Raw genomic sequence first — 14,888 nt, forward strand, 5'->3', positions numbered from 1 at the left:
CCTGTTTGGCCTGACTTTAAACTATTAGCTGGAGTACATTCATTGGCTGCAAACATAACTGATGTAATTAAGCTGTGATAATCGGTTCTATATCTACATCTAGATAGATGTTCTGGATCACAGGTTGTACAAATGTTCCCACTTTAAAAAAGCATTTTCAGGGCAGCCCTTTTGGTTTATTTAGAGACATTCATGATCCAACCAGTTAGACCAGCGTCATTCTATAAATCATTATCTATTAAAGACGCTGTAAAACACACAACAACTTCAGTTTGATTCCAATCCAGGGCTCAGAAATAAACAATGCAGAGCTGCAGCTCATAACAACCCAGCATGGCTGCTTCCTCAGTCAGCATGTGTATGGAGTCAGTTTTGATCCAATATTGTTGCAACAAAGAACACTTTTTTTCTTATAGATTTTATATTCCAAAATAGTTAAAAAAAAAAAACAATTCACTGGACTTTGTTTCCAAGTCTGAAGACGTTTCTCTTCCATCCAGGAACCTTTAATTCAAAATATCAGAAATAGTGTTGAGTTCCAGGTTTTATCTAGCAGCCCAACAAAGAATTGGTTTTAGTTTAGAAATCATGCAAATAGAAACAGATGAACGGGTCCCCCCCTTTGGACTGGAGGTCGTTTGGCTTCTTTGTTAGCCTGCAATGCCCCATACCTGTCTATGTCTCTGAAAGGGGGGTCGTTAGAGGGAATTGTTGGCCTGGATGAACAGGCGAGGTCTTCTGTTCTCCTGTAAAGGAGGTGCGATGATAGCGGGAAGGAAACAACTATATTGCTGCACTGTAGGTTTCTGAAAGCTTAAATCTGACTCCACCACCTGTGTTTAAGGTTGGTTTTTTTTTAACATAGATGGCTTTCTTCACGCTCCTCTCAAACCACCTGTCTTCTTTGTCCAAAATGTGAACATTCTGGTCCTCCAAAGAATGTCCTTTGTTCATAAGGTGTAGAAGGACAGCTGAGTCGCTGTTCTGTGTTGGGCCATGCGTTTATGGAGAGGATGTTTGGTTTCTGATAGACAGGTATGGGGCATTACAGGCTAACAAAGTTAGTTTCAATTTGCATGTTTTCTAAACAAAAACCAGGCTTTGTTGGGCTGCTGGATAAAACCTGGAACTCAACGCTATTTCTGACATTTTGAATTAAAAAATCTTCCTGGATGGAAGAGAAACGTCTTCAAACTTGGAAACAAAGTCCAGTGGATTGTTTTTTTATTTACTTTTTTTGAATGACTATGACCTGGATGACTAAGAATCTTCACCAGCATACAGATTTTATACTTTTTTCATCCAAATTTCTGTTTTTCCGGAAAAAAAAAATACGAATTGCATTTTACAGAACACATTTTCTTCCCTTTATGGGGGGCCTTTCCTCTCAATTCAGCATTTCTATTGGCCAGCATGCTATATTTTTATTGGTCAATGTCAAAAGTACGGTGGCTGGGAAGTGCAAACCAACTACACAAAATCTGAAACACTTTTACAAATCTTGAAACAAACTTTTATTTCAGAAAACAAATTTACAACAAAATTCAGCTTGAAGTGAAAATAAAAATTCCAAATATTTCTTTAAAAAAGTATACAATTTTCAAATAAAAGCAAAAAAAATCTGAGAAAACATTACAATCTTTTTTTTTATTTAAAAGTTGTACAAAGTTTTAATTCTGGGTTTCATTTCCTTCGAATATTAATCTACAAAACAGAAAACAATGCATTTTAAACAGAGCAGCATAAAACAACTGAGCATCAATAAAAAAGGAAAACTTTGAAAAACGTTTTTTTTTTCAAAAATTAGTGAAAGTAACAGATGTTTTCCGAGATTTTATTATTTCAAATAATTCCACTGAATGTTATTTTTTTGTTGTTTTATTCTCTAAGTTTTTTTATACATCAAAATAGTTATTTTTAATCAATTATACAGATATATATTTTTCATATTTATATTTGCCTTGAAATTAATTTCAAAATTCTAAATCTGAAATCTTTAAAAAATGTTTATTTCTTTCAAATAAAATCAAACAATGTCTTAGAAAAAAGCAAAGTTACTCTTAAAATCTTTTTTTTATTATTCTGGCTGCTCAGAAAATGCATTTTAAACAAATCACAATAAAACAACTGAGTATCAATGAAAGTGAAAAATAAGAAAAATACCAATAAATGATCTTTACAGACGCTACTTTGTTCATACTGGAAGGTCCTCACACTTTAAGAACCTATGATGGTTGTTTGACAAAGAAAACACCGGACAGCATATCAGTCATTCTTTAAAACAAAGAGGAGTTGAGGATTTCCATTCCCTCAGAATAACCTGTTTAGTGAGCAGCAAAGCAAACATAAGCGCTGCAGGAGAGACGTGGGCAGAGTGAGGGGAAAATGTAGAGAAAAAGATCCAATGGTTTCCATTTGTCACATACTGGTTTGGGAGACGTGCAGCTAATGAATAACTCTAAAAGGAATAAGTCTCCATGCCTCTTTAGAAGGTGGGGTCCAAATAAATAACAACACAAAGTGAGCAAAGAACATTTCAGCTGTTTAAAAGCTCAGATTTAAATGTTCTATATTGAGTGGTGCTGAAAGGAGGAGGCAAAGTTCTGAAAAATGGAGGAAAAGATGGAAAAACCAGGGAGACTCAAAACAGTCGGTCTGCTTTAGAATCCAGAAGGATTTATTTTTTCCTTGAAATGATCCTTCAGTTGGTTAAAAGGTAAAGAAAGAAAACAGCATCAGCGGAACTAGTAACTGTTCATTCAGTCGTCTTTGTGTCAGTAGTTACGGCTGGCTGTTGGTTATGTGAAGCAAAAATGAAAATTAATTTCTGGGAAACATTCCGATCTTAATAAAGCAGAAAATCTAAAACCTCCTCCTGGTTCTGAGGCTTTTATAGAAAGAAATGGCTTTGAAATAATACAGGAATAAATCTCCAGCAGGCCGTTTTCCTGCAGAGGAATGAATGTTGTTTGTAATCATTAATCCTTCTTGGAGCAACGCCGCCCTCCGTTTACCGCACACTGCCTGAGGGTTTCCCTCTGCCTACTGGAAAGAAAAGAACAAGACAAGCAGGAATGAAAAGTACTGCTAAAAAAAGAAAGTGGAGAAACCTGAATATTTCCACCAAGACGTAAAACTTGGACTTTTTATCTTATCAGTCTCTGAGCTCAGCTGTGTTGCATCACTTTGTTTTTACATTCTACTTTGGTTTCTGTTTTATCAGCTAATCAGTTTTTACACGCCAGCTGGGTTCCCATTGACCATCAAAATGCTCAACAATAACATGTGCTTGATGGAAACATTAATGAACTTGGTGCATTTCACAGATCAGTAAAAAAAAAAAAGAAAAAAAATGTATTTGTATCACATGATCAAATGTTGTTTGGCAGGAGGTGCACCTCTGGTAAAACATTAAATTAAAAACCGTTCATAAATGTTCAATCTATTTTTAAATACAGAAGCAGAAAGACTCTCCTACAAACATTTATAGGTTATATGGAGGGAATTTAGTTCCATTATTGTTGCAGCTAGGAAACACATTAGTGAATGGAAATATGAAAAAAAAAAAAATGCAATCCAGAAAATAAATCGTTGAAATTCGTTGTATTAAAAAATTAATTTGAACGTAAAAGATGTTTTATCAGATTTTTTGGGTTTTATTTTTAATTTTTTTTTTTATAAAAATGTTATGTTTGCATATTTTTTTGACCAATTTATTCTACAGATTACCGTGAGGCAGACACCCTGTCTACTTTTAAGGCTAGGCTTAAAACTTTCCTTTTTGATAAAGCTTCTAGTTAGAGTGGCTCAGGTTATCCTGAGCTATCTCTATAGTTATGCTGCTATAGGCTTAGACTGCTGGAGGACATAGGGACCCCTTTTTCATCATTCTGCTTCATTCTATCTCTATTCTCCCACTCTGCAGAATCTGTTAGTTCAATCTCTAACGTTCTGCTCTCTCTGCTTTTTCTCATAGTAGCTTCATCTGGTCTGTTCCTGTTTGGCTGTGACTCCATCCTGGAGAGAAATATCAGCTGTGCTGCTGCCATCAACACCTTTGTTTCTAGATGTTGGAGCTTGGCCTGTTTTTCAGTGTAGTCCTGTTTCTCTGACTGTGACTAACTGGATGTGCTCTCTTCATCCTCTGACATGGGAGCTGGCTCGGAGCTCGTCTGCCTGGCTGTGTGTTTCCTGGACAGGGCCGCCTGTGGAGCTGGTTGACAGTTGCCTTTTGTATCTATGCTTCTTTTTCTATGTCTGCTTCTGTCTCCTTGAACCCCAGTCGGCCTCAGCAGATGGCCGCTCACACTGAGCCTGGTTCTGCTGGAGGTTTCTTCCTGTTCAAAGGGAGTTTTTCCTCTCCACTGTCGCTACAAGCATGCTTAGTGTGAGGGATTGCTGAAGAGTCAATGAGTCGATGCAATCAGCTGGTTTTCCTTAGATAGAAAACTTTGAATCAATCTGACTGGATGATCTGATGAACTGTAAAGTGCCTTGAGGTGACATGTGTGTGAATTGGTAATATAGAAATAAACTGAGTTGAACTGAATAACATATTTTTGCATTTTCAGTCTGAGTTTTACAATTTTCTTTTTTTTTTAATTGGTTTTACAGATCCCATTCTCTTCACTTCAAGCCGAATACAAACACGCCCTCCTGACCAATCAAATGTAGAGAGCCCGCCCCACAGGCAAACAGAATGAAAATCTTAATAGAAAAACTCTCTTTAAAAAAATTTGAAATGTGGACATTTTTTGGGGGGAAAATTTAAGTTTGTAAAAAAAAAAAGAAAAAAAACAATAAGTTTAAGAAAAAAGCAAATTCTGTTGAAACTCTAAAAAAAACTTTTTTCTAAGTTTCATTTCTGGATTGAATGTTTTCCCACTTTCTATATGCGAAACTTTGCAACAATAAAGGAACAAAATTCACTCCAAACTATTATAAGAGGCGAAAGAGACAAAGCAGACAGGAAGTAGTGGGCGGCTGATGGAGATGAATGCTTTTAATTATTTAGGGCACGTACCAACCTATAAACATTGTCATGGGGAATTTGTTTTTTTCTACAATAGCAGAATATCTGCAATGTTTTGCAGACATAATGAAAACACAGCTGCTGCTAGTCGAGTATTTGGTGTTTTTTGTTGGTTCCTGGCAGGTTATAAGGATCCACACAAACAAATTCAAACCACAGGAGATTGTTTTTTATTTGACAAATCCGCTGCGTAAATGAGTCAACATGAAGAAATTCATCAGCGAGGTACTAGAAGTATAAACATAGAGATGTGGAGGGAGATAGGCAGCGGTTCCTCATACTTAGAAAGTCAAGAATGGGAGTTAACACCCAGAGGAGAAAGGAGAGCCGTCATGATGACACCACAGCGGATTGCTGGAAACTTTGGCTCTGGTTATCGGATATTTCATCTCATTTCAGGCGAGGAATGTGGTTGTTTATTAGCGTGATAAACACGACTATAATGACTTCTTTGTTACTTTAATTATTCACCATCCGAGGAAGTAAAACTGTGTATTGTTTTATTAATATAAACAGGAAATGGGAAACAGAATAGAAAGGCATGGTGTGTGTGGGACTGTTGGCTCTTAGTTTGCTGAGTCCTGCAGTGGCGCCTCCAGAAGGTTTCATAGGGGGGGCGATATGGGGCCACTAAAACTCTTGGGGTGGCCACTGAAACTAAAAGCTGAATCTACTACTGTGGTTAACCTGCCTGTAGAAATCAGAAAGACTGAAGTAAACACCTGGTTATGGTTTATTGTGTGATTTTTAATCGCTGGCTGTGCATAATGGGAGGAAATGCTAAACTGATGAGTACAATTTATACTGGCCAGAGGGGGGGGGCAATGAGGTGGCCAGGGCATTGCACAGGGTGGCTGTGGCTGACCAGACCCAGCTGCTGGGATGATCATGATGGACAGAGTTAGATGAAGGGGCTCCTGGTCACCAGGGACGGGTGCTCCTGTATTCCTGCTTCTGCTTCACCCAGCGTGCAGCGGAGCAGCTCCCTCCCACAGTCCAGGACCAATCCGGCGCTTTTCTGCCGTTTTCTGTCTCTTTCAGAGGTTTCTGGTCTCCTCTGCACACGTTTTGTTTACTGACCAACATGCAGGACTTCTCTGCAGGTTCCTGGGACTCCAGATGCCCTTCTGTGGATGTCAGGATGCAAATGTCATCACTTTGAGGCAGACGAGGAGCCGGCTGCGACCTGGTGAGCAGGAAGAAAATGCTGGGGTCAGAGGGCGTAGAGATAGAGCACACAGAAAGAAAGCAACAAGTTTGAAGGTTTATTTCTAAAGGCTCACTTCAAACTTTGATGATCAAACTTCCACTAGATGATTGAAATCCTTTATGTGGCGTTTAATAAAATGACTGAGAAGTTGTGTCGCATGCTGCCTTAATATGGAGTAAGATGACTGTCAATAAAAACGTTTGCTGAGGTGTGAGCCGGCCGGATGCTAAACGCACACAGCTGATTGACTTTCCTAATGTGAGGTTAGAGGAAAAGTTCGGTCATATTCAGAATTCAAACTTCTGAAAGTATTTTAAATATGAAATGATTATATAATGCTCAATAAATGTTTTTAATTCAGAGTAATTTTCATGTGAATGTGCTTTACTGGAGGCATCCATGTTTGTCAAAGAACACTACTGGAATTTCCTTCTTTCATCTGAGGAACATTGCAAAAATTAGAAATCTCCTGTCCAGGGGTGATGCTGAGAAACTAGTCCATGCATTCGTTACTTCAAGGCTGGACTATTGTAATTCTTTACTATCAGGAAGTCCACAAACTGTAGTTAAAAGCCTTCAGCTGATCCAAAATGCTGCAGCCAGAGTTCTAATGAAAATTAAAAAGAGAGATCATATCTCGCCTATCCTGGCTTCTCTTCATTGGCTTCCTGTTAAATCAAGAATAGAATTTAAAATCCTCCTTCTCACATATAAAGCCGTAAATGGCCAAGCTCCATCTGATATCAGAGATCTGATTGTTCCTTATGTTCCTAACAGAGCACTTCGCTCTCAATCTGCAGGTTTACTAATCGTTCCTAGAATTTCTAAAAGTAGAATGGGAGGCAGATCTTTTAGTTATCAGGCTCCTCTCCTGTGGAACCAACTACCAGTTTTAGTCCGTGAGGCAGACACCCTGTCTACTTTTAAGGCTAGGCTTAAAACTTTCCTTTTTGATAAAGCTTCTAGTTAGAGTGGCTCAGGTTATCCTGAGCTATCTCTATAGTTCTGCTGCTATAGGCTTAGACTTTTGGAGGACATAGGGACCCCCATTTCATCATTCTGCTTCATTCTCTCTCTGTTCTCCTATTCTGCAGAATCTGTTAGTTCAATCTCTAACCTTCTGCTCTCTCTGCTTTTCCTCAGAGTAGCTTGGCCTCGTCTGTTCCTGTTTGGCTGTGACGTCATCCTGGAAAGAAACATCAGCTGTGCTGCTTCCATCAACACCCTTGTTTATAGATGTTGGAGATCGGCCTGTTTTCCAGTGTGGTCCTGTTTCTCTGACAGTGACTGAGTGGATGTGCTCTCTTCATCCTCTGACATGGGAGCTGGCTCGGAGCTCGTCTGCCTGGCTGTGTGTTTCCTGGACGGGGCCGCCTTTTACAGCTGCTTTTTCTATGTCTGCTTCTGTCTCCTTGAACCCCAGTCGGCCTCGGCAGATGGCCGCTCACACTGAGCCTGGTTCTGCTGGAGGTTTCTTCCTGTTAAAAGGGAGTTTTTCCTCTCCACTGTCGCTACAAGCATGCTTAGTGTGAGGGATTGTATTTGAGTCAATGACTCAATGCAATCAACTGGTTTTCCTTAGATAGAAAACTTTGTATCGATTTGACTGTATGATCTGGTTGAACTGTAAAGTGCCTTGAGATGACATGTGTTGTGAATTTGGCGCTATATAAATAAACTGAATTGAATTAATACTGCCACCTACTGGTTAGTGACGTCACGGTGCGGTATCGGCTGTTGATCAAGTCCCAGTGCTGTATCTGCTGTTTGTCACAACGCGCTATTATCCAAGTCATCTTGAAAACATTCTTCTTTTATCATTGTCTCCCTTTTATCTCCTCTTTCTTTCATCTTTTCTCCTTTTTCCTTTTCTGTTCTACTTTCCCATTGCAGTGTCCACATTATCTGTAATACTCCCTGCATGAATTATAATAAAGCAATTTACATGCATAAAACAAATAAAACAACTATGGCGATAGCCGTACTGCTCCACTTGTGAAAGTAAAATCTGTTGGGCTCTTTTAGGCATCAAGACATTTATTCTTATCGACACATTGCCAGACAGGACACTGTTAAAAAAGAAAAAAAAAGAAAACATTCTTCTTCCAAATGTTGGCTACATATTACGGGTTTTTTCTCTGGCCAGAAGTTCGATGGCAAATCCTCCCTCTTCAAGTTGGCGATCCAACGACCAACCCGTCCGTGGAGGATCAGGAATCAGAAAGGTGGAATAACTCTTTTTTTTCACTTTTACCCGATGTATTCCAGCATCCAGCTGCCATGCACGTGGGCATTGTCAGTTTCACTATAGCTCTGGTGAATTTCAAAGGTGAAGTCCTCTGGAAATCTTCAATAATTGTTGTTGATTGCAGATGTGTCTAGTAGTTCCCATTGATTTAGCTTGTAAAGCGGGGAGAATGGCGCTAGGCTTACCGCACCGTGACGTCACTGCTGGAAGATGGCAGGAGGGAGGGGTTACTGTATTTGGGCAAAAATGGCCGCTCCTAGTGATCGCAACGAAAATTATAATTTTTATTTCTTTACTGATTTATGCTAAATTCCTTAAATCACGGTGAACGTATTAGTTTTAGTTATAAATAATGATCCATTAGTTATTCCTTGCTGACCCGACTTTTCCTTTTAAACAACGAGGTGAGAATCCAGAAAGACAGCCAGGTATTCAAACTAAAACAGGAAAGTTACTACTGACTTGATGGCGAATGACTGTTTTGTTTTAGTTCAGAGACACTTCCACCCTCTCTCTATCCAGCGGCTTTTCTGGAGTTTTTGTACATTTATATATAATGGCATCATCTGCATACATCAGACATTCGGCAGCTATACAGATATTCTGTAAATCATTGATATATGAACAGAAAAGAAGTGGCCCTAAAATGGATCCCTGTGGAACACCCATTTTGAAACTAGATTTCATTCCATTAACTTGATGCACTGCTTTCCATTTTCTAAATATGTGCTGAACCATCTGAGATCTGTCTGGGAGAAATTACTATATTTTTGCAATTTATGTAAGAAAATGACTGACTGTGTCGAACTGCTCCAGCTACCTTGCCATGATCAAAAGATCATTAATTATTATCGATTAAGCACGAGGTAGCCATGTTTTCTTTGTGTAGATTTAGACGTGTGTAAAATTTGCTACCACTGTGTCATTTTTAGTTATGTAATAATCGGTACCGGTGTTCTGTCAGACGCACATACCCGGTCAGACCAGCGTACCCACAGTCAATACCCGTTTAACCCTTTTGTTTTGTAAGAAAAATTAACTTTAACCTACCTCAATGGGCATGTATCCCTTTAGTCATGTACAAAAAATTTATTAAATTACCTCTTGGTGTTTTTTGAAGTGTATGGCGACCTGACCTTAAATTGTTTTTTTTGTGTTTGATTACAGGGACAAGCCCGTCAAGGTAGTTTAAAGATTATTTTTAGTACAAAACTAAAGGGATAAACGAAAATCTGACATCTTGCGCATGCGTATTGACTATAGATATGCCGGTCTGACGGGGTATGCTGATCTGACAGAACACCGGCCTTAAAGGAATAGTACACCCAAAACATGATTAGCCTTCATTTTCTACTCACCCCCATGCTGAACAACACTCTGGAGTACTTTTTTGATATCTCAAATGCATCTGGAGATCTGGGAGGCTTCTTGCTGTCTGCTGACATTCAAATAATGGAGGTCTATGGCGCCCGAGGCAGAAAGGTCCATAAAAGTCCACAAAAAACGTGTCAATATTCCTCCATACTGCTCGTCCAATGTATTCCAAGTGTCCTGAGTGAGTAGTGTCCATAATTTACTCGGAACGAAGTCATTTAGAATGTTTTTAGAGCATAAACAGTAGTGTATAGGATTTCCTAAAAGCGCGTTCACGAGTCTACGGAAACCGCGGCAGACCAAACCAGACGAAAGTGCGCATTCAGCGTCTGCTCTGCCGATAATGCAAGCGTAGAAGAAGAAATGTGCTGTTTACCTGTGCAAAGAAAGAAACAACGAAAGAAAAATGTTTGAGGACTTCAGTGTTGAGGAAGAGCATGAGTTCTTTGCCGAGCTGAATGCGCACTTTCATCTGGTTTGGTCTGCTACGGTTTCCGTAGACTCGTGAACGCGCTTTTAGGAAATCCTATACACTACTGTTTATGCTCTAAAAACAGTCTAAATGATTTCGTTTCGAGTAAATTATGGAAGCTACCCACTCAGGACACTTGGAATACATTGGACGAGCAGTATGGAGGAATATTGACACGTTTTTTGTGGACTTTTATGGACCTTTCTGCCTCGGGCACCATAGACCTCCATTATTTGAATGTCAGCAGACAGCAAGAAGCCTCCCAGATCTCCAGATGCATTTGAGATATCAAAAAAGTACTCCAGAATGTTGTTCAGCATGGGGGTGAGTAGAAAATGAAGGCTGATCATGTTTTGGGTGTACTATTCCTTTAAAAACGCAGCATCGTTAGATCTATAGTCTGAATTTGTAAATGTTAAAAAAATGTTTGTATTTGTTTCTTACAAATTCACAAGAATTAATCATAAATTAGCAAGTAGAAATGGTGAATCTATCCTCTTTTCACTGAAAATAGCTTTTTAACTCGTGTTTTTTTAAAATGGGACGACCCGCTAACAATCAGCATTTGGCTCCCTTCACACTGGGTCTGACACCTCGCTTGCAGATGTGTGGCCTCTATCTCCTCGCGGCTGTGTGTCTGATGACACCATCATGCTGGGTAGAGTTGATGATTTATCCAGTGTGACAGAAATCAGGAAAGTAAACAATGGAGAGCAACATGGAAAGAAGCCAGAGCGTAGTTAGGGCAGTTTATTATTTGCCTTTATTATCTTTCTGAATCCCTCTCACCAGAGCTGCTCCATCTTATTGAAGGCAAATTTATCGTTTGACCCGGATAGACACGCATCAGTGAGCTGTTCCCACTGCCACTAAAAGCAGATTGTTGTTAAACGGGTTTAATCGGCCAGTATGAAAGGGGTATGAGTCCAAATCGGCAGCCCCTGATGAAGCCTTAATACTCCAAAAAGTCGTTCACCAAGCAACTAAAAACGAGCAAGAAGAGGAAGGAGACAAAAAACAAAACATTTTGATTGAAATACTGTTTTCAGAGCATGCGTAGTATTAAGTTCAACGTTGGTTCCGTTTTCCTCTTCATGTAATGTAAGGGCGGTTGTAGAACAACTTTCAGGCACATTAACCCCACCAACTGGTAAGGAGTGGAACAGCTCCTTCAGGGTGATTACTACAATTATAGTTGTTAAGTTTTAACTTGTTCTGGTTACTTCTAAACTTTAAACATTGACACCTATGCATACATTTCTATTGACTGTTACCTGACTCCACACTAACCCTGAGCCGGCTGAAGGAGTGTATCCGATTCAGTCCTTTAAGGCGAGCAGAGACACGCTAAGTTAGACCCAAACGTCAGCTGATTATAGCTCTTTGATGGTGCTGTAATAAGCCTGCAGCCAGCGAGGCCAGAAAGGTGCAGCAGCTCCTGATACACCTCCAGAACAAGACCTGGATTCATCGTCGTCTCTGTACCCGACAGGGAGGGTGGAACCCACAGCTGGACCCAACTTTAGCTGTAAAGTCTTTCACTAACTACAGTCTTTTTTTTTTTCCAATGACGTATTTTAGCCACATAAACTTCTCCTGCACACAGGGTTAGTCACACCAGCTAATTGACAGTCTCCTCACAGCGGCTCCAAACTCAGCAGCCTAAGCTGTAAAAGTGCAGTGGTGAGAGAAAACCTGCCAACCTGCGCTCCGATTGGCTGCCCAGAGAACACAGCGGGTCTCCCATCAGACCAGGACCTACGAGGAGGAGCAGATTCACACGTCAACATGCAGAGCAAGGCAATTCAGCTTATTTCAGTTTTCATAGACAGATTAGCTACAGTGAAAAGTTGTTGGGATGCAAAAAAAAACTAAAGTACTAACAGTCAACAGGAAATAGCATCATGTAAAAATAAAAACACCTCAAACATTCCTGTAGAAGCATAAAGATCAGGTAAAATGTCAGAAATCCTCCAGTTCTTCTACTGCAAACTGTTGATCAAATTAAAGGCCCCATAAACTTAAAGTGGAAAAACGCGACAAACCAGAAGCTCTAATGTTTGACTGAAGACATTGTCCACATCCAAAGCATAAAACGTTCTTCCATCTTTCAGTCCCATGTTGGGATCCTTATTAAAACAGATTTTGGGCCTTTAAGGGTTAAACCCATATTAAGCATGTTAGTGATTTATATCTTAAACTCTATATGAACTAGAGCCAGTTAATTAATATTTATTTGTGTTTGTTTAGAACCGTGCACCAGCTACCCTTTATTGCTATGCATGCCAGTGACGTTGCCACATGATCTAAAACATTGTGGTTGCCCAGACAACAATTATAACGTCATGTAGCGTCTGTTTGCAGAGTCAGGAGCATCTGTAGTGTTTGTCTAATGATCAATGAAGACCTGATTGATAACAAAACTGAAAGAAATCTGTTTCTGGTGAACACAGTAACAGTTAGACCCTGATATAAAGGGCAGAGCTGGGTAGCCACGTGGCTAGCTGTGCTCAGCAACTAACAGGTTAGCCTCTTTTAGCTCAGTCAGTTAGCCTTATTAGGCTACACTACTTTTAAATTTGTGTCAACAACAGCCGTTTGTTTTCTACAAGTAGAATAACTGTTTGTGTAAAATCTCTACCAATGTCATTTTTTAAGACATCCCATTTGTCCTCCTCTGCCCTCAGATCTTAATTAAAAGAATAAAAATAAGCTGGAACTTTTTTTGTCATCTTTTTAAATGGTAGAGCTTATTTTTAGAGGGCAGTACTTTCCTTCAAGTCTGACAGTGATTGTTTTTTACCTTCGGCTGCTTTAGATCTTTAATGAAATATAAAATAATAGCAAATATAGGAAATAATACGATGAGACTCCAGAAGAGATGTGATCTTTAAGGGTGCAATACACGAGTGAGGGAAGAATGGAGCGGGAGATCGATGGACGGATCGGTGCGGCTGCTGCAATAATGCGGACGCTGCACCGGTCTGTCGTGGTGAGGAGAGAGCTGAGCGAAAGGCCAAAGCTCTCGATTTACCGGTCGGTCTACGTTCCTACCCTCACCTATGGTCATGAAATCTGGATCATGACCGAAAGAACGAGATCCCGGATACAAGCGGCTGAAATTAGCTTTCTCCGCAGGGTGGCTGGGCTCTCCCTCAGAGAGAGGGTGAGGAGCTCGGTCATTCAGGAGAGGCTCAGTGTAGAGCCGGTTCTCCTCCACATTGAGAGGAGTCAGTTGAGGCCCAGGGGACGACCCAGGACATTCTGGAGAGACTATGTCTCTCGGCTGGCCTGGGAGTGCCTAGGGCTTCCCCCAACAGAAAAGGAGGAGGTATCAGTGGAGAGGGAAGTCTGGGAGTCTCTGCTTAGTCTGCTGCCGCCGCGACCCGGTTCCGGATAAAGCGGGAGACGACGAGTACGAGTACGAGTGCAATACAGTTTGGCGAGTGGAGTTGCCGTATGATGGCGTCATGGGTGGGGCCCCGAGCAGATCTGACCACCTGAGCAGATCTGGTACGTAGGGGTCTGAGCGGCTAACCTGACAACAGCCAGATGCATGTCTCGCTCCGCCTAGCTCCACTCACATACATCTGGGAACCCGCCATAGGAATTGCCTTTACTGAAGGCTGGGCCTTATCAAAACTCCTTGCATATGATTGGATAAGCCACTTGTCTGTCATCTTTATCGACGTGCTATTTCAACCACTCACACCGAAGCTAACCCGTGACGCTGTGAGAGCTACGCAGGAAAAAAACAAAACAGAACAGCCGACATCTTGGATATAGCAACAGTGGAATCAGCGCAATGTCGGTAAATGATCAATGTCGTTGGTGCCATGAAAATGTGCGGATAAAAGGCAACATTGTGCACAGCAGACCTATTTTAAAAAAAGAAGCCAACCAAAAAAGTATAGACGAACGACTTACAGAACTCGCTTCTCCACTACGTCACATGCAGGAAACACCCACCCTGCGTCCTGATTGGCCAGACCATAAATTCGGTTGGGGAAATCACTTTCAATGAGCGATGTCCCAGATGTATGTGAGTGGAGCTAGGCGGAGCGAGACATGCATCTGGCTGTTGTCAGGTTAATGAGTGGCTCCCACAGAGAAATAATCTTTGAAGGCAGGATGGTAATCTGGATGAACTGACTGCACAGACCATGCTTTCAGGAGGACTTTCTCACTTCAACATAGATTCTAACTACTTTTCACCCGCTGATCACAGCTAATATAGCAAAGTCGCTCTCTGGCATCAAACACGTGAGCAGCAGAAGCATCACACACATCTGGACACAATTTACTGGACGTCTGGCTTCAGTGTGGACAAGCATCAGAAATGAAGCAGCTGAAGCTTCTTTGATGCTCAAAGAGCGTACGGTGTGAACTCAGAGTAAAATGTACCAGCAGGAAGGCACAGAGTTGGCGTGAGCTCATTTTCATATAGTTTGTATTTGATAAATCTCAACATTTTTGTCTACTGCCCACTGTCTACTATCTGGAAATCAGATTAAATGTCCACTCAATCACCACATTTATGTTCTTTAGAGAA

General features: G+C 40.6%; 1 protein-coding gene across 1 annotated transcript in view; it reads right to left on the bottom strand.

Moving 5' to 3' along the window:
* Window positions 1-5,886: 5,886 nt before the first annotated feature.
* The window catches only part of atat1 (alpha tubulin acetyltransferase 1), a 36,731-nt gene continuing 27,729 nt past the window's right edge, over window positions 5,887-14,888 (bottom strand). Inside the window, exons 11-12 of the mRNA XM_038285915.1 lie at window positions 12,040-12,094; window positions 5,887-6,218 (exon numbers count right to left, since the gene is read on the bottom strand). Of these exons, the coding sequence (XP_038141843.1) occupies window positions 5,954-6,218; window positions 12,040-12,094 (320 nt within the window). The 3' untranslated portion in view covers window positions 5,887-5,953. The remainder of the gene's footprint in view (window positions 6,219-12,039; window positions 12,095-14,888) is intronic.

The sequence above is a fragment of the Cyprinodon tularosa genome, unplaced genomic scaffold, assembly GCF_016077235.1.
Source record: "Cyprinodon tularosa strain WSP-4 unplaced genomic scaffold, ASM1607723v1 ctg217, whole genome shotgun sequence".
In the NCBI taxonomy this organism is placed as follows: Eukaryota; Metazoa; Chordata; class Actinopteri; order Cyprinodontiformes; family Cyprinodontidae; genus Cyprinodon; species Cyprinodon tularosa.